The 25,645-nt window shown below is 41.5% G+C and overlaps 1 protein-coding gene across 1 annotated transcript; it reads right to left on the bottom strand.

The window, feature by feature from the left end:
• Positions 1–5,393: 5,393 nt before the first annotated feature.
• On the bottom strand, positions 5,394–19,656 carry LOC134204120 (uncharacterized). Its single transcript, XM_062678953.1, has 6 exons — positions 19,392–19,656; positions 7,555–7,823; positions 7,261–7,406; positions 6,922–7,204; positions 6,481–6,642; positions 5,394–6,314 (listed from the first exon to the last, which is right to left on the bottom strand). The coding sequence occupies exons 1-6, from the start codon at positions 19,654–19,656 to the stop codon at positions 6,207–6,209; spliced, it is 1,233 nt and encodes a 410-aa protein (XP_062534937.1). The 3' UTR covers positions 5,394–6,206.
• Between the last annotated feature and the right edge of the window lie 5,989 nt (positions 19,657–25,645).

Raw genomic sequence — 25,645 nt, 5'->3', positions numbered from 1 at the left:
GAGCAAGTTTCTCTTAAGGTCACTCCTGACGGAATCCAAGTTTCAAAGTGCTCACGTTTTTGGAGGCACACCACTCGATACGGAAGCAACGCACAACTGTCATTTTTGTTGATTTAGTTTTGCTGCGTCGCTGCATGCGTGAAACAATAAAATTGACAGTTGTGCGTTGCTTCCGTATCGAGTGGTGTGCCTCCGAAAACATGAGCACTTTGAAACTTGGATTCCGTCAGGAGTGACCTTAAGCTGTGGTATCACCACCACCGATTTTTTCAATGCATAGTGGCCCTTCAGCAGCTTACGTAGGCCGTCGTTGGTGATGTGCTGATGGTAGCCAATATAATAGGGGTACCGTGCAAATTCATAATTCGGACACTTAAGGACTTTTTTAGACAAATTAAGAATTTAATCACAAGCTACTAACCATGTCCATCCAAGTACAGTTCAATCCGAAAGGCAAGGGCCAAATCATTCGATTCTCAGGATAATATTCCTTCGTCGCAGTCTATAAAATGCACTAAAACTAGAATTCTTCGACTACTTTTACAACCGAACTTCGGACACACGCTCGCACTGTTTCATATTTCGAACACGTTGGACTCAAATTTCGGACAGCTAATTTCCACAGAATGTTTAATGCAAAGGTTGATTTTTCTCGTTAATTTATTCTGTTTGCCTTTCAAATAAACAATTGCTTCAAAACGACATGGCTAACTGTGCTCCAAATATCACAAAATTACTTCCAAACATGTAGTCTGCTGGACGAGAAAGTTGAAACATTTCTGTGAAATATTTCAAAAAATCTTCCATGCAAATTTGGGTGTCCGAAGTTTGTGTGCGACCGAAATATGAATTTGCACGGTATACACTTAACGGCGTAGGTTGCTGCGTATCTGATTATAGAAATGTTTCACACTCAATCACTAGGGACATATTTCAAATCGCCTATGAAACATTTCCATAAACAGATACACAGCAACCTACGCCGTTAACTGAATCCCCCTAATATCTTGGCCCATACGCTGTTCAATCGAGCTTGGTTCAACCCGTGATCGGTTCCATTGGTGCACCCACCTTCACTTACATTTGAGAAAATGATTACTTAGATATTATTCGCTCCAATGATCAATTGTGACTGTCTGTCGTACGACTCGATCGACGTCCTTCCCATGTGCTTGTTCACCCAACCAGCGACTTAGATTTTCTAACAATTCCGTATAATACCCTACCAAAACCTGTTCAAGATCTGGGAATATGCGAAATTGTTAGATTCTTATACAAAAAATGTAAGCTCAGAAACAAATATTGTGTGAAAAGATTTCAAAATTGTAAGGTTTCATGGCTTGACTTGACTTGATGGGCTCTTCGATGAATCTACGCCAAATGGAGTATCCTTCTCCACTGGACTCGATCCTGGGCCAATCGCTTCCAGTCGCCCTGAACATTGAGCACCATCAGGTCCTCTTCAACTGCGAAAAGCCATCGTGGTTGCGACCTTCCACGGAGCCTGTGGCCTCTTCCGGGTTCTCTGCTAAACATTATTTTCACTTCGCTACGTGTCCAGCCCTGTAATTTGTCGTGTTGTATAAGCTTAATAATATCCAGCCTTTTATACACCTGGAACAATCGTGATTCATGCGACGCCGCAAGATATCTTAAGATATATAACGGTATATACCGTTCTCCTGTTTACCGCCTAGTATTGTCCGCAGCACCATACGCTCAAACACTCCGAAAGCTCTCCGATCAGCCTCCTTTAACGTAATATGGTGCAGAACTTCATAAGGATGCTCACCGCCATGTTTGAGAAGGTCAGCCGGGAGCCTTTTTGTTTTTCAGCTCTTTAATAGCTTTTTTAACATCATCTAGTGTAGGCGACTCTACAGTAGGGTGGCTCAAATTCTTCTTCTTATTATTGGCATTACATCCCCACACTGGGACAGAGCCGCCTCGCAGCTTAGTGTTCATTGAGCACTTCAACAGTTATTAACTGCGAGGTTTCTAAGCCAGGATACTTTTATGCCCAGGGAAGTCGAGATAATTTCCAATCCGAAAGTTGGAAAATTGCCTAGACCGGCACCGGGAATCGAACCCAGCCACCCTCAGCATGGTCTTGCTTTGTAGCCGCGCGTTTTGCCGCACGGCTAAGGAGGGCCCCTGGTGGCTCAAATTAGTATGGAAAAAAACTTTTTTCAATTTTTTCGATGGGCCGCTTATTCTATTCTATTTGATGCCCTGATGCTCAGGACAAAATTTCAGCCACATAGGTCAACGTTTGGGCAGTGCTAAACTCGTTGGAAGTTTATAGGAAAATGTATGCAGAAACATCGAGAAACAGTGATTTGCAGTTAGACGGTACAATTTACGATGAAGAACTATGATACTCATTCAGATATTGAAGAATTTAATACACATTGTTATGCTGAAAACCGCGAAAAGATTAGTGTTTGCCCGGCGAAGTTATTAGCATTTCTCTGCAGTGGGGCTCGATCAAATTTCGTTTCTTTTACCTATGAAAAGAAATAAATTCACCCATACAACACTCCAGTAAAATGCTAATATCTTTGCCTAATAAACCCTAATTTTCTCGCGGTTTTTAGCATAACATTCTGTTTTTAATTCTACGAGAACAGAATGAGTATCATAAATCTTCATCGTAAATTGTACCGTCTAACTGCAAATTACTATTTCTCGATGTTTCCGCATACATTTTTCCATATAAACTTCCAACGAGTTTAGCACCGCCCAAACGTTGACCGATTTGGCTGAAATTCTGTTCAGAGCATCAGGGCATCAAATACAAGAGAATAAGAGGGCGGTCCACCGAAAAAAAGTGTTTTTTGAGCCACCCTACTTTACAGCTTGCCCATCGTCGCTAATATTTATTCTGTTCGCCGATACACCGTCACACCGTCATTCCACTATTGTTTCCACCTGGCAGCCACCCTTGTTAGTCGTTGCACATGACGGGAGATGGCGCTGTCTTTCTCCGCACGCCATTGACAGACTCATAAAACCTCCGCATATCATTTTGCTCCTGCGCCTCGCTAATCACTTGTTCTTCACACTCTTCTTTCTTCCTGCAGTGGGTTCGTTTTTCGGCTGCTTTTGCTTTCTTGTACCGATATTTATTCGATCGGGTACCCGACACCAACATCACTATAGGACGGCTCTTTACAATAGGCGACCGAAAATATTTTCACGACATTTATGCAATATTTTACACTTATTTCGAAGATTGGTGGCTTAAATGTGTGAAATACATGTTTTACAGGTCATTATTACTTCTAAAGTCTCCAAACTCCTTGGAATATAGCCATTTGATCTCCATTATGTATATATATATATATCTCTCTTTTATCTACGAAGGTAATGTACATGTTGCAGCAGTCTATTGATGTGTATTTTACTTTGGCACATACCTATAGTATTCAAACTAGGACATTGTGTACTGGTCTGAGATGTACATACAGATGTCGCCCAAGGACTTCATGGAATACAGGCCTTTGCACAGGCGTAACTCGTTGACTTCGATAATTTTTTTTCAATTGGTTTAGACTCTCAACCTTTGAAACAAGTAAAGGCAATACAATATAATGCTCCAAGAGAGGTACACACACTATTTTCGTTTTGCCGAACTCAGTATTTTTTTTAAACGAGATTATAACAGCTGAGTGCTCGGTGATCTGTTCGGTAATTGAAATGATAGCTGATTGTTCGGTAAAATTGGAAATTATGTGAGCTGTCAAAAAGTACCGATAGGATTGCTATCGTTTGGCGACAGCTCAGCACATTATTTTGAAAACCGTTCGTCAAACTTACTTAAATGTCAAATGTCAGAAGCTGAGTAGTCCAGTACATATTTATGACGGAATTCGGTAATTTTCTAAGGTGTTTTGGTGCTCAATCCACCTATTGTATTTTTTAACTCTTATATAACCAAAAAATGCGAAATATGCGCGTAATGTCTTGTATATAATCATGCGTAATACAACATGAAGCCATTGACTTCCTATGGCCTCAGTAGCATAATAATTGTACAGCAAGAATGGTGAGCACAACGGCACGTTTTGACAAAAAAGACATAGTTTAACTCTAGATTGCTTTGAGAATAGGTCGTATGTGCAAAAGAGAGGCTCTCTTTGTTCACGCTCTCTTTCGCTTGTACATAAGCTAGTTTTGCATATTTCTCGGGAACTTTTTCAAATCGGCGTATGTAACATTTTGATCAAGCTGAGAAAATGAGCTTGAAAGTTTTCAGATTTCATTTTTATTCCTATTTAGAAACTAATCATTTTTATTGCAATTGAATACACCTCAACGATACGTTATGAAAAGGTTCATCGTCACTGACCCTGAAATCTGCACTGCGTGTGAACATTTCAGTTATTTTGTTTAAAATATATGTTACAACGTTCTGCAACAGATAAATCACATACGTCGTTTTGATACGTCAGTATGACCGAGGTCATGCTACTTTCGTCGAAATGTTACGCTGCTCCGTACGCTGCATTGTTGATACGTCGAAATGTTGCGTCAAGTTGAAACGTTTCACGCACATGCGACAAAAAAATTGCAACACTTACAACACGACGTAACAACATTTGCTGCAGAAAAACAACGTAAAATGTTTTTCTTAACAAAAATCAGAATATTTAAGCGACATGCTTAATTTTGAAATCAGTGATGAAAAAGTACAAGCAGACGCACGTTTTAAACTATTTAGTTGTTCGAAAAAACTTTTTAAAGTACATTTTCTGCTAAGCGGTGTATGTGCAATATGTTCAACAATGATGTTACACCGTTTTGCAAAAAATTGATTTACATTTTTAAAAACACATTTTCATGTAGCTTTGAAGATATACACATTTTTAGATGAATTTGATGCCATATGCTGTTGAAAACGGGTTTGTTTACAGTTTGCGACATACGTCGTTTTGAAAAAGTACCCGAGATTTTGCCACATTTTCACTTCAGAACGCTAGACAAAGCTATAATCTTTAGATATCTGCCAAGAAATCTGAAGTAAACTTTATTATAGATCTGTAATAATCGAAAGAGAATGGAGGCAAAGAGAGACTCTCTTTTGCACATACGACCTATTCTCAAAGCACTCTAGAACTGTCGAAGGGCGCCGCTGCTCTCATTATTAAATCACAGCCTATGGGCGAAGCTAGAGTAAACGTGACGTGCGATGCGACGCGACGCGACAGTGCAATTTGACAGCCTGTTGATAATGTCGATAATGATCGTTATTCTTTTACGTGAGTCGCGTGGCGTTTACTCTGGCTTGCCCCTTAATTCTTAAAACCTAAAATAAATAATTTTAAATTATAAACTCTGAAAGCGCCAATCTTCTAAATCCGTTACCATATCAAACACGTTTATTGCATATTACATTACATCAGTGGCTTCAAGATTAAATAATTACAGTTCTGTTTAGTTAATCAGATCTTTTATTTATTGATAATGCTTCAACTTAAAACGAACATTTTAATGTCGGGGGTAACGTATTATGTTTAATACGTTAGAAATAAAAGCCTTTTGAAGGCGAACGTGAATCAAATAGAACAAAATTAAGCAATACTTTGCATGAGACGTTCACCTGTCGTAGTTAATTGACCTACTCCTAGAAGAGCATTGGAAATGAACGCATAGAACTGCTTATCTGTAGGCTGACAACTAGTGTTGAATACTATCATAGATTCACAAAGCACACGGAAGCAATGTTTAAGGTCTGATTCCATTAAAATCTTATGTTGTTTCCATGTAATGGCAGCGGTTGATCCACCAGAAAGTTTCCCTTGATGTAAAGCATCGGCACCTCATTCGATTCCGGATACTGATCTTCAGGCTGTAATGCAAAAAACAATTGTAAAAAATAAGCTCGATACTAGATTACCCGATAGTGAAATGGCAATAATCATCAAGCAATCACAAAGGACTATTTAAGTTTGGCCAATTGACTCGCTAAATAATTTCATTAAATAATTTGGGCTATCATAAGAAAAAATAAACACATACCTTAATCCATTCTACAATTCCCTTCAGAATGTTATCTTTCGTTGAATCTGCATCTCGAGTTCGCTTTGCTCCACGGCTTGGACTTTTCTGCCGCACGATCATGAGCATTCGAATAAAATCGAAAAATGTTATTGTAGGTGAAATTATTTGTCATCAGATTCCAATTAATTTCATTTTACCATCTTTCACGTATTTGAAGAGCTCGCAATAGCGCGATATAAATTTTGGTTGCAAATCAGTTTTTTTGTGAAGTCAGGTGCGTTCGGATGCATTGTACGAAATTCCAACAAAATCTGTAAATAAAAAAATATGTCTGGTTAAAATGTTAGCTTTTGTTGTTAAATGCTTTTAAGGTAATTATTTTAGTGATGCACGCTTCATGTTTTGAACAACATTTCGAATATTGCACCATGAAACGTTAAGAAACAGAAGATCCCAATGCCAAGTATATATGCTTACCATACAACCATTAAATGCGGTTGCAACCGGATACGTCTCGAGATAGGTGAAGAATGTTTTTTTTAGGCGTAAATCCTGACGTTCATGGAAGGTTAGATGCCAAAGTTCTTCTGCGCGTAGTTTCGTATTTGGTCCTGGACAAAGGAATTTTAGTTCTTGAGTCTGTAAAGAAAGTTATTGATAATTTCAGTATACGACAAATAACGAAAATTAGAACGAAAGAGGCCAGTTTATCTCAACCACAAAAAAGACCCGTTCATAAATTACGTAACGCAGGAGTGTGCAATGTCAGACCCATTCCGTTCACTTCGTAACACTTTTTGTATGGATGATTTGATTTATTAGTATGAATTCAAACCTGAACCACTTTCTACCACTGAAACGTTACGTAATTTACTAGTCCATAATACATTACCCATATCAAAATTAATCCATACTAACCACTGCGTCCAGGTCAATGTCTTGTGCTGAACATATTCCTGAATCATTTTCTTCAATTTTGATCTCCTCGACTTGCAGTTTACGTCGGTTGATGATACGATTGCCTGAGGTCCTTGCTAAGTATTCCATATGGTAATGCAAGCGTCCACTGTGGCGATGTTTACCCCGGCCATTGGGATGGAACCACAAAGCTTGCGGCACATCCAATGTTGTTGACGACAGTGCCGGATAAGTGTGGACAAGACTCTTAGCGAGCAAGTTTTTGTGGTAAGCCGACGGACGCCTAAAAGTTTTAAAGTTATTGTTTCATTAGATCACAAAAAATGTTAATGAACTTACAATCCAAATGCTGATTTAAGGTAATCACATAGAATCCGTTTAATTGCACTCATACAGCTGTCATTCGGTTTGAGTCCTTCCTTTAGTAGCTCGATGATTTCTCTACCATTTGAAGTGCGTTTGAAAATAACGTTTACGTCAATGATCTAAAACAAAGAATAATAATTTAATGGTTTCTCGTATCATCAGATACATCAATGCAACATAGGGAAATACTACTCAACATTGCTCATACCCTCATAAGACCCTTTATGAAAGAAAAAACATCCCAAATACGTGATTCAATACACTTACTGTTTGTAGAACAATTCCTCGGTAGTCATTACTACCATCCGGCGTTGTTTCCTCGTACTGTGTCTCGTCAGGTTCTTCTACAGCGCTTGGAACTTCATCTAGAACATCCTCGTCACACTCCTCAAGTCTTTCTTCAAGTACTGGATCATCGTAAAATTCCTTCTGCACACGTTGGATGAACTTGATGACCTTGGTGCAAAGCTTAAGACGTGCAAAATCACCGCTGTCTAGTTCGAGGAAAGTTTGCAGGTCGTCAATTCCTTCATTCACTGAAAAGAAAACAGAAAACAGTAATTTTTAAACTAATGCTTTACTAATTTCTAGTCACAGAAAGTACTGATCAATCTCAAACCGATGATTGATATGACGATTAGGAAAAAATGTCGAAGGTAAGGTCACTCAAATGAATATTTTAAGATGAGAAAACTTACGACGGACATTGGGGGCAGCAGGGACTTTGTCCAAGGGCTTGACGATCCCTCCCCAGGCCATCTGCGAGTTGTGGCGCCTGCCTAGGATGTGGTGGGGTTTGACAGTGGGCCCTGTTAAACCTCTATAAAAAGCTGCATGTATCCGCAAGTAGGCTCCGCCAAAGCGACCGTGTGCCGCTCAAAGCGCACAAGCCCAAGTCCTGGTGTTAGGTGGGACGCTAAACAGCCCTGACACGACGGCCCTCCGGCGAGACAGGAGGTTTGCGCAGGCCCAATAAGCCGCCTGGAGAACCAATAATTACGAACAATATAAGAGATAATGCGACTCGATATAATCGGCAAAGACCTAGGCGACGAATAAAGGATCACGATTGGAAGCTTGGAACATGGAACTGCAAGTCGCTAGGTTTCGCAGGTTGCGACAGGATGATCTACGATGAATTACATCCCCGCAACTTCGACGTCGTGGCGCTGCAGGAGATTTGCTGGACAGGACAGAAGGTGTGGAAAAGCGGGCATCGGGCGGCTACCTTCTACCAAAGCTGTGGCACCACCAACGAGCTGGGAACCGGCTTCATAGTGCTGGGAAAGATGCGCCAACGCGTGATTGGGTGGCAGCCAATCAACGCAAGGATGTGCAAGCTGAGGATTAAAGGCCGTTTCTTCAACTATAGCATCATCAACGTGCACTGCCCACACGAAGGGAGACCCGACGACGAGAAAGAAGCGTTCTACGCACAGCTGGAGCAGACATACGATGGATGCCCACTGCGGGACGTCAAAATCGTCATCGGTGACATGAACGCGCAGGTAGGAAGGGAGGAAATGTATAGACCGGTCATCGGACCGGATAGTCTGCACACCGTATCGAATGACAACGGCCAACGATGCATAAACTTCGCAGCCTCCCGCGGAATGGTAGTCCGAAGCACCTTCTTTCCCCGCAAAATATCCACAAAGCCACATGGAGATCACCTAACCAAGAAACGGAAAACCAAATCGACCACGTTCTAATCGACGGTAAATTCTTCTCCGACATCACGAACGTCCGCACTTACCGCAGTGCGAATATTGAATCCGACCACTACCTCGTTGCAGTTTGCCTGCGCTCAAAACTCTCGACGGTGTACAACACGCGTCGAAGTCGGACGCCGCGGCTTAATATTGGGCGGCTACAAGACGGTAGACTAGCCCAAGAATACGCGCAGCAGCTGGAAGTGGCACTCCCAACGGAAGAGCAGCTAGGCGCAGCGTCTCTTGAAGATGGCTGGAGAGATATTCGATCCGCCATTGGTAGCACCGCAACCGCTGCACTTGGCACGGTGCCCCCGGATCGGAGAAACGACTGGTATGACGGCGAATGTGAGCAGTTAGTAGAAGAGAAGAATGCAGCATGGGCGAGATTGCTGCAACACCGCACGAGAGCGAATGAGGCACGATATAAACAGGCGCGGAACAGACAAAACTCGATTTTCCGGAGGAAAAAGCGTCAACAGGAAGATCGAGACCGTGAAGAGACGGAGCAACTATACCGCACTAATAACACACGAAAGTTCTATGAGAAGTTGAACCGTTCACGTAAGGGCCACGTGCCACAGCCCGATATGTGTAAGGACATAAACGGGAACCTTCTTACGAACGAGCGTGAGGTGATCCAAAGGTGGCGGCAGCACTACGAAGAGCACCTGAATGGCGATGTGGCAGACGAAGATGGCGGTATGGTGATGGACCTAGGGGAACGCGCGCAGGACATAATTCTACCGGCCCCGGATCTCCAGGAAATCCAGGAGGAGATTGGTCGGCTGAAGAACAACAAAGCCTCTGGGGTTGACCAACTACCAGGAGAGCAATTTAAACACGGTGGTGAGGCACTGGCTAGAGCGCTGCACTGGGTCATTACCAAGATTTGGGAGGAGGAAGTTTTGCCGCAGGAGTGGATGGAAGGTGTCGTGTGTCCCATCTACAAAAAGGGCGATAAGCTAGATTGTAGCAACTACCGCGCAATCACATTGCTGAATGCCGCCTACAAGGTACTCTCCCAAATTTTATGCCGTCGACTAGCACCAACTGCAAGGGAGTTCGTGGGGCAGTACCAGGCGGGTTTTATGGGCGAACGCTCCACCACGGACCAGGTGTTTGCCATTCGCCAAGTACTGCAGAAGTGCCGCGAATACAACGTGCCCACACATCATCTATTCATCGACTTCAAAGCCGCATATGATACAATCGATCGGGACCAGCTATGGCAGCTAATGCACGAAAACGGATTTCCGGATAAACTGACACGGTTGATCAAAGCGACGATGGATCGGGTGATGTGCGTAGTTCGAGTTTCAGGGGCATTCTCGAGTCCCTTCGAAACCCGCAGAGGGTTACGGCAAGGTGATGGTCTTTCGTGTCTGCTATTCAACATCGCTTTGGAAGGGTAATACGAAGAGCAGGGATTAACACGAGTGGCACAATTCTCAATAAGTCCGTCCAGCTATTTGGCTTCGCTGACGACATAGATATTATGGCACGTAACTTTGAGAAGATGGAGGAAGCCTACATCAGACTGAAGAGGGAAGCCAAGCGGATTGGACTAGTCATCAACACGTCGAAGACGAAGTACATGATAGGAAGAGGTTCAAGAGAAGACAATGTGAGCCACCCACCGCGAGTTGGCATCGGTGGTGATGAAATCGAGGTGGTAGAAGAATTTGTGTACTTGGGCTCACTGGTGACTGCCGAAAATGATACCAGCAGAGAAATTCGGAGGCGTATAGTGGCTGGAAATCGTGCATACTTTGGACTCCGCAAGACGCTTCGATCGAATAGATTTCGCCGCCGTACCAAACTGACCATCTACAAAACGCTCATTAGACCGGTAGTCCTCTACGGACACGAGACCTGGACGATGCTCGTGGAGGACCAACGCGCACTCGGAGTTTTCGAAAGGAAAGTGCTGCGTACCATCTATGGTGGGGTGCAGATGGCGGACGGTACATGGAGGAGGCGAATGAACCACGAGTTGCATCAGCTGTTGGGAGAACCATCCATCGTTCACACCGCGAAAATCGGACGACTGCGGTGGGCCGGGCACGTAGCCAGAATGTCGGACAATAACCCGGTGAAAATGGTTCTCGACAACGATCCGACGGGCACAAGAAGGCGAGGTGCGCAGCGGGCAAGGTGGATCGATCAGGTGGAAGATGACTTGCGGACCCTCCGTAGACTGCGTGGCTGGCGACGTGCTGCCATGGAGCGAGCCGAATGGAGAAGACTCTTACATACCGCACAGGCCACTTCGGCCTTAGTCTGAATAAATAAATAATAAGACATTGGTCGTTGGAGATGCCGTACATTGAACGGGAATGACAACAAGTATATATTCAGTAATATGACTATAAAGTACACTAGTAGAATGGTTTCGTGCATTAAATAATTATGGACTCCACGACAGCTGCGTTGCGAAGATTGATCATGAAAATCCACAGTCAACAAGGTCATAATTACAAACACGTTGGACACAATGCTTTCTAGCGTATAAACGAAAACGGGTAGATGCGTCCGGTTCAATTCACTGGTAATAAACATCCACGACAATCCTATCAACGTAGACCCGGTGTTTTGAATACATCTCACTGCTGATCACCGCGACAAGGATACAAACTGTGATGTGGATACCATGGATATGGATCAGTCGTAACGATGGAGCTGTTGCTAACCTAAACTCTACTGCAATTAACGTTTGTAAACAAACATGAATGACTTACGACGTTTTCAAAAATCACGCGAGAAATGGTCTTCACTTGATTCGTGCAAACGGTGCAAACACCAAACATACTCTAATGTAGACTAACGCAAAATGAACTCCCGAAGAAAATATGACGTTTCAGTGGGTAGTATAATTAACGCAAAATGAACTTTTGTTCGAGTGGCCCCGCTCAAATGTCAGAATCCATTGGGTGAGTGAATTTGATGAACCCCTGCACAGTGGTACATACAAGGTGACAAGAAATTTATTTCATGACTGCTTTGATGAAAACTACCACTCTGTATTGAGTCATTGTAGAATAGTGCAAACAGAAACGGCAAATAAGATGACTTTACTTGTTTATTGGATACATTGGAGAACTTGTGGATGTTTTTTTTTTACGAATATGATGAATGAAACAGTGTTTTATAGTGAGGATGAATGAAAACAAGATGCTTGCTTGCCAAATTGAGTAAGTGTTGCTATAACGTACCTTATAATTTATATGAAAAAACTGCGAGGTGATATGAATACTTGTTAATAATCTTGATTGTAGAATCGTCTCGAGATGTATTTTGTAGGATTATCGTACTTCTTCCAAAATGAAAATGTCGTATGTTTAAAAATATCCTCTATACTGATGAAGCTATCTACTTCACTCACTTGAATTTCATAAGCTTGTAAGAATTCGTCGTAGCATACAGTATCGCATAGTCTGAGAAGGATGTATATTTGGCCATCCAGTTCCACTATTTCCCGAATTATGCCATAGGTAGGATAGAAGTGATCATCATGTTTCTTGATAGAAACTACAGTATTGCTTCGTAGTTCGATGCCATTTATAACAATGCTTTTAGGACGGAATACGAAATTATGCTTTTCATCTATGTATAACTTGCTTAGCGTGTTGTCCTTTGGCATTCTTGGCCCAGGTTTGAACTCGATCTTGTCACTGAATGGATTCCCGAGAAGATCCATAATTGTACGGAAACATTGTCGCTCTGCGATGCTTTTGCAGATGTTTTTGAAATTACGACACGTGGAAGCCTGATTTTTTAACGGTTTATTTTTCTGCTCAAATGGCAAGCAATTGAACTGTTTAGGGCTTCCATTTCGTCGAATTAGCTCAGAGTAGTGTTGAAGATGATGGCTTTTATTGATACGGCGTTTGAAATTTTCAAAAAACAGTTCGTTATATAACCGCACGTGCTCATCTAGCCATGCAAGCATATCAGATGACACAACAGGTGATAGAAGGATCCTGGAAATGTTGATGAGGTGTCCAATCATTGTCATCAATTTGCAGTTTGGTGGTGCTTATGTCCGAACAAAAAGGAAACACCCTGAGAAATACGAAATTTTGAGTTGCTGTTTGTTTCATTCTGTGCACACCAGGGGTAGACAACATATCATCTGTTATGTTGGCCATTGGTCGGTTCTTCCGGTCTACATATCCAAAATTAAATGTAGCTATCCGATGATTAATTAAAGCTTTTGTGAAGTTTAAGTCCTTGTCTTTCACATAGCGACTCAACACCAACTGTAGCGTCAATGGAATGATACCTTCGGCCAGGTCATGCATAACGTCAAGTGACCAGTTTTCTGTGATGTGAAAGTTTTGTAGTTCATTCAAAATAGTCCCACTAGCTTTGAGTCCACATTCTGTTGGAGTTTGTTCGCCATTTTGAACAGCCTTCAGGTTAGCTTCGTACCATTCAATGTCTCGCAAAGGACATTCTCTTGTAGGCATTTCATGGAATTCTGGCCTTGAAATGGTACATACTCTACAAACATATTTCGCACTCGGTCCGAGTAAGCCAAAAACTTCATGAATGGCTAGAGAATCTCCGCAGAATGCTGTAACTGTTGCTTGAAGTAGGAATTTGTCTTCACCATAGTAGACAGTTATACCCTGTTCAAGCTTCTTGAGGTAAGCTACTAGAGGTTCTAGGATTTTATTATAGCCGTATTTTTTAGCGAGACTGGAGAGAACAAACATTGCAGGGAAAATCGTACTGGGTGAACTGTTCCATTTTGTAGGAAAATTTTGAACTTTGAAGCAGATGTTTGATATTTTGTTCTTCCCTGCTCGAGAACTAAAGGCGTTACCTAGTTCTATATCGTCCTGGTATAACGAAAGCCGAATAACATTAGGATGATCTTTGAAATAGTTATTACCTTTGAACAGGGAACCCGTCCTGAAAGAACCGTATTCAGGAACTTCTGTTGAACTTAAAGACTCTGTTTCACAGAGTAAATTCCGGTTATGCGTAGACCGGAAAATGAGTTTGAGAGTATCAATTATAGGAATATAAAAAAATGTCTCATTGACACATATTTCTTTTGGAATGCCCTGTACATGACTCGTTGTGGACCGTTTGCCAACGCACTTCGGTTCAGGCTCTGGAATACTAACAGCCATCTTTTTGAGAAACGACTTACGAAGAGAACTCGTTTTCACAACTACAAATAGGTCCAAATTTCTGAATAAATTGAGATATTGCTGCGCTTCATGACTGTTTGTTTCCATTCCATTTGTTTGCAGGAAGCTTACTGTCTTCACTTCGAAAAACTCAGAAATTTGCCAGATGATATTTTCACAAATTTTGATGGTTTCTGAAACTTTTATTTGGGGAAGACCAACATCACCAGCTAAGCGACAGATACTGAGCGAGGCTGTTGTTCTAATCCCCTCAAGCGAAATAGTTTCATGATTCGGAAGCTTGTGACTAGCACTGCTGGTTTCAGGGCTCCTTCAAAGTTTTCATTAACAGGATTGTCCGTCTTCAAGATTCATACAGGAAGCTTCCGAATGCAGCGGATGCTTCTCTTTTATATGCCTTTTGAGAGAATTTTGGTACGCATACCGCATATGACACCCGCTGAAAGTGCAGTCATAAAAAATTGCATCCTTCCGGGAATGCCCGTTTTGGATATGCCAAGATAAGTGATGTCCCAAACCTTCGACATAACCGGGAACTGGTCGCCGGCAGAAGAAGCAAATTATGCAATCGTCTACCATGGTCTACGGAGAAAACAAAATGTCAATGTGGAATTGTACTCACATAGTATTTCCTTCGCTCCTACTTCGCAATGATCGAGACGTTGAAAAATAGTGTCCATTTTTCACTAAAAGAGATTTTTCAATTCGCGTACGATTTTTGAGCTTTGTAACGTGAACTCGTGCAGATTAGTCAAAAAAGCAAAATGGCGGCATTCGACAGAATTGACAGATAAAATTACAGTTCGTTCGGCAAAGTTTAACGAAAACCCAGTAAAATTACTTATATTACCGATTGCTCAGTAAAAGTATTACCGAAGTAAATTGATAGCAAAGGAGAATTTCAAATTGCGGAACACTTCGGTAATGAAGGTAGCAAAGTACAGTAAATAATTTTAGAATTTACCGAGGTTCAGTTATCTATATTGATGTTTTCAGTAATTATAGTTAATATTGCGGAATGTTCGTCAATTTTATAATTTTGACGGGCAAACTCAGCTAAAAAAAGTACTGAACATCGAGTATGCGATTAAGTGTGCATGAACTGCATCTAATAAAGGTTTCAAGGTTTACAAGTATACTGCAACATTTATTTATTTATTATGTTCATAAACATCTTCAAAAAAACACAGTACCGGTTATATTCACACAGCTGCCAATATAACCGGTAGATTGCTTTGCAAATGCTTCCTAACATTATAGATTTTATTAGCTCTTGGCAGTTTATCGCAACCAGAATGTTCCAGAGCCGGTGTATTAATTAGTTCTTCGTTAAAATCTAATGTTTTACTCAACACATTTGGATTCGAAAACGCTCGTTGACATATGTTCCCAGCTGTATCTGATCTTGCTCCACATTGCCTTGGCTCCGAAGCTATCATAAAGCCTTTTCTGTATAAGCTGTTTTCCTTTCAAGCGAGCAATTGAGTTTTCCATACGTGTCTCTATCTCTGTCTCTTTCCGTGGGTAAATAATCTAGGAATTTGAAAAAGGATTTACACTTTTTCGAACTCTTAGAATATTTACCCTAATAAGTCCATTGTTTTTCATATTTACTTACTTGATTACATAATAGTTGATAGGCTGTCTCTCTTCGTGAGCCAATGAGCCAATGGAGTATCGTTGCGAGTTGTATAAGCCATCGTGTACACACAGCCTATCACGAAGCCTACGGCATCTTCCAAGTCATATACTCTCTCTATTTAAGCTACTTTTGACGCATTTTTAGCACATGTATGAAATAGGTATCCAGCCCACCGTAGTCTGCCGAATATTATAAAAATTCTTAAATTCAGTGTTTCATAATTATTGATTTCGAAAAAAGTGATCGGAATCGCAGATTTGCAGCAATAAGCAGCTGGAACTGGGTTGAATGCATTCTGTCGTCGTCTGTTCTGAAAGTCGTAGTTGTGGTCCCAAAGCGAAACTTTGAAAAAAAAATTTTGTGTGGAACATTTTGTATGAAATAATTTTTATTTTTTTCGTCGGGCCATTTCAGGATGTTTTACTACCTATTGTTCCCCATGTTACCTATTATTGTTACCTGTTATTCGTTTGTCTTTGAAATGAGCTTTCAGAAACTTTTTAAAGAGTTGGAAAAGAGTTCCTGTTGTTGAAGATATTGGCAGTTGAACAATGCATTTGTTTTTCAAAATCTAAAAAGTGTTTCTGATGCCTATATCTTGATAACCATATGACTTAGAATGCTGATATTCTGAGGTTTCATGCTCCGAAGCATTAGCCTTTAGTAGGTTTTCCTAAATTATGTATAGAAGAAAGTCGATTTTTGATTTTCGGGCACCTGATTCCCCATAGTGCAACATCCGGCTTCTGGCAACGTTCTTCTCGTCTGTCACTCTCTGACACTCCTCATCGAACCAACCCGTCCTGGGTCGCCTCTGTGCAGTGCCTTCCACTTCTCGTTCTATTGTGCTTTCTGCACCATGGATCGACTCCCAAAGATCGTTGATTGCACTTATCCGTTTGTCGTGCTTCTGGCGATACTCAGCCGATACTCCTTCCGCCGACAATCGCTGGATATTGTAACGCATTGTTTGCTGATCTTTCGTTTGATACAGTTGACAACCGTTTTGAGCATGAGCATGAGCATGAGCATTATGACCGCACAATTCGTAGTTGCTACTCCGTGATTGACTAGAACTTGCGAAATTGTACAGAGAACACAATAAATGGGGCTTGGGACTAGCTACCCATTCTCAATGTACACGTTTCGGGAGCTCAAATATCTAAAGTCAATAACGGCGCCGGCTACGTCCTTACGGTCATATAGGAAGGAAAGGATTGTTAGTCCGACTCTCGTTGCTACTAGAGACCGAGTATACCTCTGCATCTCCACGATTGTCTTGGGATAGGATATCGTTTTAGTTACAAAGGATAATTTATCTGGATTCACTTCGGTAAGTGATGCGATCTATGGGATGGGAAATAACACTCTCGCTGTCTGAAACTTTCACTTTCTGATTTATTCACTCACCCGCGCAAACCAGAACAAAATTACGACGACCGGCCGATCGTTTTGCCTTCCGCACAAAGCAAAACTAAACGACCGGCCGATCCGCTTACTGAAGAAACACGACCGGATAAGAAACAAACTTTCACTTTCTGATTTATTTACTCACCCGCACAAAGCAAAACTAAACTTTGACGACCGGTCGATCCGCTGACTGGAGAAACACGACCGGACAAGAAACAAACTTTCACTTTCTGATTTATCTACTCACCCACACAAAGCAAAACTAAACTTTGACGACCGGTCGATCCGCTGACTCGAAACAAGAGCCAACACGCACTGAACTAATTAACTTTACTACCGGCCGCGCAATGCAAAACACAAAATTTCGGCAAATCGCGCGATCGTTCGGCCGTCCGAAACAAGAGCCAACACGCACTGATCTAATTAACTTTACTACCGGCCGCGGAATGCAAATCACAAAATTTCGGCAAATCGCGCGATCGTTCGGCCGTCCGAAACAAGAGCCAACACGCACTGAACTAATTAACTTTACTACCGGCCGCGCAATGCAAAACACAAAATTTCGGCAAATCGCGCGATCGTACGGCCGTCCGAAACAAGAGCCAACACGCACTGAACTAATTAACTTTACTACCGGCCGCGCAATGCAAAACACAAAATTTCGGCAAATCGCGCGATCGTTCGGCCGTCCGAAACAAGAGCCAACACGCACTGAACTAATTAACTTTACTACCGGCCGCGGAATGCAAATCACAAAATTTCGGCAAATCGCGCGATCGTTCGGCCGTCCGAAACAAGAGCCAACACGCACTGAACTAATTAACTTTACTACCGGCCGCGCAATGCAAAACACAAAATTTCGGCAAATCGCGCGATCGTTCGGCCGTCCGAAACAAGAGCCAACACGCACTGAACTAATTAACTTTACTACCGGCCGCGGAATGCAAATCACAAAATTTCGGCAAATCGCGCGATCGTTCGGCCGTCCGAAACAAGAGCCAGCACGCACTGAACTCATTTGATACAGTTGACAACCGTTTTCGAGTTTTACTGATAACGAGGTAGTGATCAGAGACAATGTCCAAACTTTTGAATGTCTGCACATCGATAACGATAACGGTGCATTTGCTGAGCGCGCATCCACGTGGCCTCGACGTGTATTATTTTGACAGATCGTAGTGACATTTAGAAAACTCAAATATCCATCTATTAGTTACACTCACTGAATGAATTTTATTTGTTTGATAAAAATGTGAAAAATAAAAGAGCAGATTTTTTGCCAACTGTGTAGGACATCTCTGTTGATGGCCATCCCTCTGGCAGCAGCGAAATTTACTTGCCGTAGGCCGTTGATATTGGTAGCGGAGTGAAGGCTCTCACTGCTGTATATGGGACGGAAAAAGTCCTCTCTACCGACCTGAGCGTTAGCGTCTCTGATAACAATTTTCACGTCATGCTTTGGGCACTCTCCATAGGCTTTATCAAGACATTCATAAAACGTGTCCTTCACGTCGTCGGATGTATCGCTTGTCGGTACGTAAACTTTGATTTAATTTCGAAAATAAAAGCTTATTTCAATATTCATTTACAATTGATTTTGCTGAAGACGTCCAAGACTTTTGAATTTTATCTCAATTTAATCTCAAAATATCCATCCTACGTTACATCCTTTTGGAGGATGAGACGGCTTGAACTCCACGTCTACGTTGGCTTCGCAACAATGTCCATAAGGAAATCCAATCCGTCAGCATTCACAGCGTCATGTCTCCTCGACCCCTTCCAATAGTGGACTCACTCGCGCTTTACCCGATCCTTAGATAGCTCAGCAACCAACGATTTGATTAGCGGCGGATTCACGAGGTGTTGCTGAAGAACGGCTGCTGCAAGATGGCCGCATAGTTGCTCCAACGTATTCTCAAATGGGATAAAGCTCCGGAGGTTACCCGGCATACAAGGGTTTGGGCGACTATAATGCCGATGCAGCTTTTCCAGTACCCTTGGTATCGACTCCGGCAGTGGTAGCTGATCCGACACCATGTTAAGTACGTCACATTCGAGCGCTACATGAAGCCACATCAGGTTGTCGTGGTTCATAAACGCTTATGTCAGCCCCTTTCTCGCCCCCAGACTCGGTCCAGTCAGTTGTTGTCCTAGCCCATCTTTGCTTTCTTTCACCACCCGCTTCATAATCTTCCGCGAATCGCGCAATTTGGTTCCCTTCTCCAGTGGTGAGCTCCGGCTCAATAATTTCGAAGAAGACTTTATCATCGGCATTTTCGTCCTCCTCAACGCTGTCCACGTCGTCTTCTGTAGCATTTTGACGTTCTTCTGGGTCAGCTTCCACCTTGGGCACCTTGGATGTTGAAAGATCCGCCATTTCCATGCCCATGACCGCCAGTTGCTTTTTAAAAGTCTTCTGGCCCGCCTTCATTCGCTCCATCTACTCCTTCTTCTGCTCCGGCACGCATTTGCAGCTCCATTTTCGCTTTCTTCCGCTCCAGTGCACACTGCATCTCAGTTTCATTGTTCCGCAACTGCATTATCACTTTCCAATGCATACTGCTGATTCTGTCACTTATCCAGCGCACACATCTTTGCTTCCACACTAGAAGCGTCCCATAGGGTATACGTGCTGGATTTGTCGAATTCACCGGCTACTTCCTGGCTACGGGTATGATGCTTCTGGACGATCTTATTTCTTTGGGGTTCCTTGGACATCTTCTGACAGGCCGCATTTGTACAGATCCACTTATTCGGAAAATTGCCGTTTGCATGTTAAAAAGAAACTTCAGCACGACTGTAGAAAGCAATTATTTCGCTGTACAACTCTTCTCTCATCTATGTTTTGTTCTAGAAGTGGCCCGCCCCAGTAACATTTTGGTTTTGTATTGGTTTTATAACACTCTTGTTGAGTAAATTATGGTCTTCAAGAGTGTTATAAAACTTAAAATGTTTCTTGGGAGTATTGTGTGTATGTAACACAATATATTATGTTAATCATTTTAAGCTAGTAATTATAAATAGCGTTTTGATAAATAAATAGAGACTCATATTATGGATTTGGAGTTAACAAGTCACACGTGAATTGATCGTGTCTTTCATTTTCAAAAGCGATGACTATTCCCGGCTATCCGTTCGGTACAGTTTTATGAATTCAGTTATTTCGCCTTGCACGAGCATTTCATGACACTCTCCCCACACGGTTGCTGAATTGTGAAATATTCTCAAGGGTCGCTCGTCGACAGTTCGGCCGGGCTCCGTGTGCAGGGGTGATGTGTATGGAATGCTATGCTTCTCCTGCTACCGCCAGTGTGGGTTAAGTGGGTTGGCTAGTTATGAGTTTTCGTTCTGGTCTCCGTCCGTGTGTCTCGGGATGGCTCGGACCGAAATTGCGAAGCACCGCAAATCTATCTCGTTAAACTTGTGTGTGGCGATCCTTGCGTCCGTTCTGGAATATCAGCAGCAGAGTTTTCTCTGTAGTCACTGGTTTTTCATGAGGGTGACCGTCGTCGGAACGTGAGGTGGGTGGTGCTGTGTTTTCCCTTATATCTCTCTTTCTGGGTTGAAACAACAATTCAGTTGTTTTTTTATCTACTTCATTCTGACCGGAAAACTGAAGGGCTATCGGAACTTTTGGAATGGAGAACAAGACATGTGGGGGTGAGTTTTGTTGCACTGAGTGTTTTTTTGCTACATTTATTTCCTAATGAAATTGACTTTCTCGGCAGTTTCTAGTGAAAAATATGTTATGGGACAGCAGTGCACTTGAAGATATATAATCCGTTTGTTAGAAATTCTAAAAATATTTTAGCAACTTAGCCTGTAGGAAATGTTTTCACATTATGTTTTTGACACGATTTATTTTGTTACTGACTCATATATACAAATGATGAGTTCACAAATTTGTATATCCTAAAAGTCTTCAAGTAGTCAGGGGATATATAAAAAATCCCTTACCTTTTTCCTGAAATTTTCTTACTACAGTCTTGTGACTTTTACTTTGTTGTAATAACTACCGTGATTTTTATAAAATTTAATTAAGTTCATTACAACCCTTTTGCGAATTACCAGAACTACGCGATGTTTCGAAACTTAGTCAGAGCTGTGAATTTGGATAAAGCTGATGAAGCATCGCATTTCCTACACAATCGTCTTCATTTTCTACGGGTCTGATGGTCTTTTGGACCGATTCTAACACAGGGCACAGACGCTTAGGGCGTTTTCCGGCAATTTAGCAGGAGTCAGAGCCTTGGTCTAAAACTCCAGAAAAACTTTGGCGAATCATACCATAAAACACTTTTTAAAAAACATGCTTGAGTATTTTTGTGTGTGTAATAATAAAGATAAAGTACCTTTTTGAAATAAAATAAGAAAAATAGAATATGCTCTATTTAGATTTACATAAATTTGTTAAAGTTGAAATTGTGAACAGTGTAAATAAAAACCCTCACTGGCTGAACAGTTTATACTTCCGATAAACAACGAATAGGCCAAAAAGTTCCCGTCTCACTCCGTGCTTCACTTTATTTGCAAAGGACAGTGCAAACATATATGTGCCACCCGTTTCAACCCCTACAAAACCACTAACTGAAACAGGGCCCGGTGGCGATGGTGGTCAGGGAAAAAGGTCGTTTTTCGGAAGGATTTTCTGCCCACATCCCAGATCGCATGACATGCATGGGGGAGCATCGTATAAAACGAACCAGAATTAAAAGTGCAAAAAATATTATTCGAGAGTCATCCTTAAAGATAATATTGCTTAACAAAATTTCCATACAATTGCATTGTAAGTTGGCAAGCTATTGCTGTGATTTTAATAAATGTACAAGACCATGAACGAACAAACGCTTTTTCAATACCATTCACATTTTTACAATATACTTTTAGTTTTTATTTTACGTATTGGCGAAGTGAATGTGATGAAAATCTATAATTTTGATCATCCAAATTTTGACGCAAGACGCAACGTCTTACAATTTTGCTGAACTTGTCTGTAATGTACCTTGGGATCCAAGCTGATTCATGCCATAAAGAGATAAGATAATGCATTTTTCCTCACCAGATTTTTGATCTTATCCTGTTTTCAACAACATTTGAACAGTTTTTTTTCTCGAATGAAGGATTGGGAACGATTCCATTTCAGTGTCAAGACGAATTAATCGAATTGCAAATCATAAAATTAGTCAAAGTTGTTTTCAAATATTCAAAGTTGCGATTCATCTCCCTTTTCTCATTACCAATTTTCGACCATTTGCTGTCCGCTGTGCTGTTGATTCCGAGATGCTTGGGCTCCCTATATGTGTACGAAAACCCAACCCGTGTGTGAATGTTTACCGGTGTGCGGTATTTTTACAGCTCCCGGTTTTCCTCCGTCGGCGTCGTCGTCCCTTTTCCGTTGGACAGAGCTGGCCATAAAATGGAAAACTGTTACTTGCGTCGGTCTGCATACCACTGGCTCGGACCGTTTTGAAGTGTTATGGCAGTGAACGAACGAACGAACGAACGAATGGCCGGAATGGATATCTCAGTGGGCGGGGGTGGATCGGTCGAGGTGTTGCCATTATAAGGGTGAGACCGAACACGGAAATGGTCGGCATGTGTTAACAAGATACCGGGAATTTTTGTGCCCAGATAGATGAATATTGAGATTTCCTTGGGATGTTGGTTTGGAAAGATGGGAGGTGGGGTGTAGCGTCGGTGGAAAAGGATGGATGTGTTGCTATGAGAATCCTTTTTGGCTCGCTCGAGTTGTCCTTTCACGTTTTCTTGATTTCCTTTTTTCCTTTTCCGGAATATGTGTCCTGACCGTCGTGTGGGCATGGCAAGGTACAGCCCGAAGGTGGAATGTAGGAGGGACAGCAAATATTTTATTTAATAGAAATAAATGGACAAGGGTTCACATGTTTCGTCCTACGTGTGTCCTTTTTCCGTTGAATTGGATCCAGAGGTGGTGGTGAACGAGGAAAGTGGGACAAACGTTAGAATGGACCTGGGCCAAGGGACAGCTAGAAGAGCAAAAGTTTGTGCGTTGGGAAATCGATGGGATACGGTCGGTTATCTGCAGTGTAAAAATGCAAATTTAATATGATAATGGAGGTATTTCAGTTTTATGACGGTCAGAAGGTTTTATCCTGTTAAGTTCATTGGCGCAGGGGATTTCAAATGTTGTATGTATTAAAATTCCTTGGACGATCTATAGACAAGACTTTAATATTGAGGAAAACTGTATTTGGGAAGTAGTGTGTAGATAAGAAACCTGAAAAATATGTCAATAAACAAATTATTTACAATCATAGGTCCCTCGTGCGATTAGAGCGATTCATTTCTATGGTTTACATTTTTAACATATTATTTTATAGATAGACGGAATTTGATAATGTTTAGTTACTTACAGAACTCATACTCAAAACGCTGCAGGTTCAGAATGTTTTTAGGCGTTTAAGCAAAACCTCTATTGGAATTTGCTGTAAGCTGTAAAAATTCAGCAATGTTATATTTGCCGCGTTCCTATGTCTATTTTTCAAGGATCTCAACAAAATACTACTGTTCGTTATAAAGAGAAAGAGTTAACTCTTGAAATAAATAATTAGTAATCGATTGGTTATTACAATTCAAATATTGAATACTTATTAAGGCCCGTTTAGATAAATTAATGTTTTATGTCAAATTCTGAAAAATTAACAAAGAATAAACTATAAACAAGTTTAAGACTTAAGAAAAGTTAAATAAGAGCATTCGAATGAAACGGTCATTTTGAAAATTTGCTAATTGTCATATACAAACATTACTTGAAATCTGGAATTTATCTGGAAATTTAGATGATAAAGTAAGAAAAGTAACTTTTGGAAAAGGGATGGGCAATTGGGGATCAACTACCGATCCTAAAGGAAAGGGAATTTCTTTCCCAAGCCAACTAGAAAGCAAGTTAGACGCGTTTTTGAGGTCTGTAAAAGTTAGTAGTTATCATCCTAAACAATGCAAAGTCGTGCATCAAATGCGCTAGTGGTGAAAGATCGAGTTCCGAAAAGGATCGGTTAGCTAGAACGTTATTCTCTTTCCCAATTTCCCTGAATAGGACCCATAGGCTTTGATTAGGGGTCCTCCTTAGCCGTGTGGTAAGACGCGCGGCTACAAAGCAAGACCATGCTGAGGGTGGCTGGGTTCGATTCCCGGTGCCGGTCTAGGCAATTTTCGGATTGGAAATTGTCTCGACTTCCCTGGGCATAAAAGTATCATCGTGTTAGCCTCATGATATACGAATGCATAAATGGTAAACTTGGCTTAGAAACCTCGCAGTTAATAACTGTGGAAGTGCTTAATGAACACTAAGCTGCGAGGCGGCTCTGTCCCAGTGTGGGGATGCAATGCCAATAAGAAGAAGAAGAAGAAGAAGGCTTTGATTACTTAAGGCCTCGTGGTCAGCTCCGTGCATTCGAGGATGAAAAGTGTTAGGTCTCGAAAGAAAAGCTGAAGTCCTACGAATCCCTTGCATTAGTGTAGACGAATCATTGGAGAAATAGCGAAGCGCGAAGTTCCAATAGCGAAGCGCGCAGTTCCAATCCTGTAGTTCTGCAGATTGGGTTGGGAAAATGATAAAACCAATTGGTTTAGGAATTACATCCATCGATGCCTTATCCCGGGCAAACGCCTACATTGAAAGTAAGGATCAAACCCACCATCGACTTATCCAGAGAAGCGCCAATTTCTAAACAAAAGAATCACATCTACCATTGCCTTATTCTGGGCAAACGCCTATATTTTAAGAAAGGATAAATCCTACCATCAGCATCGCCTTATTCTGGGCAAACGCCTATTTCTAATAACGAAATCACGACCTTCGTTGTGTTATTTCGAGCAATGTCTGAACATCCAGAAGGAAACACATTAATCAACTGGGCAAACCATGATTCCGACGTCTTTTCAACGTTTTTATCGATCGGAGTAATTCTCACCACTGCGGTTTGATTCAAGAACCACTCAGTCAAACAACTACAGGTCGGACTTGATTATCCGGAGTATTGATTTTATTTTCACTCCGGATAATCAAATCACTAGAAAAAAAATCAAATCTGCAATTAAATATGAAAAACTCATGTTTTGTTTTATTTGCAATGGTGTAGTCAGAATTTACTCATAAAAAATCCTGATTAATCCACATAACGGTATCGGTGACTTTCTGGTGTATTATGAATAAATATTATTTTACCATAACCTTTGAGTTTATAGTCCGGCCCAGCCAAGTTTTAATATGAAATGATAAGACACGATTCTCATTCGAATGCAACTTGTTGGTTGAGAATAGGTGCTAAAAAATAGCTACACTATTCACGCGCTTTTTGTACAAAATATAATAATTTGACCATTATTTCTGAACTCAACATTTAATCTAGTCAATTTTCAACATGAAGCAACGGAACTTTTGAGTCAAT

This window comes from Armigeres subalbatus, unplaced genomic scaffold (assembly GCF_024139115.2).
Source record: "Armigeres subalbatus isolate Guangzhou_Male unplaced genomic scaffold, GZ_Asu_2 Contig41, whole genome shotgun sequence".
Taxonomy (NCBI): domain Eukaryota; kingdom Metazoa; phylum Arthropoda; class Insecta; order Diptera; family Culicidae; genus Armigeres; species Armigeres subalbatus.
This window is presented reverse-complemented; position numbering and strand designations above follow the sequence as displayed.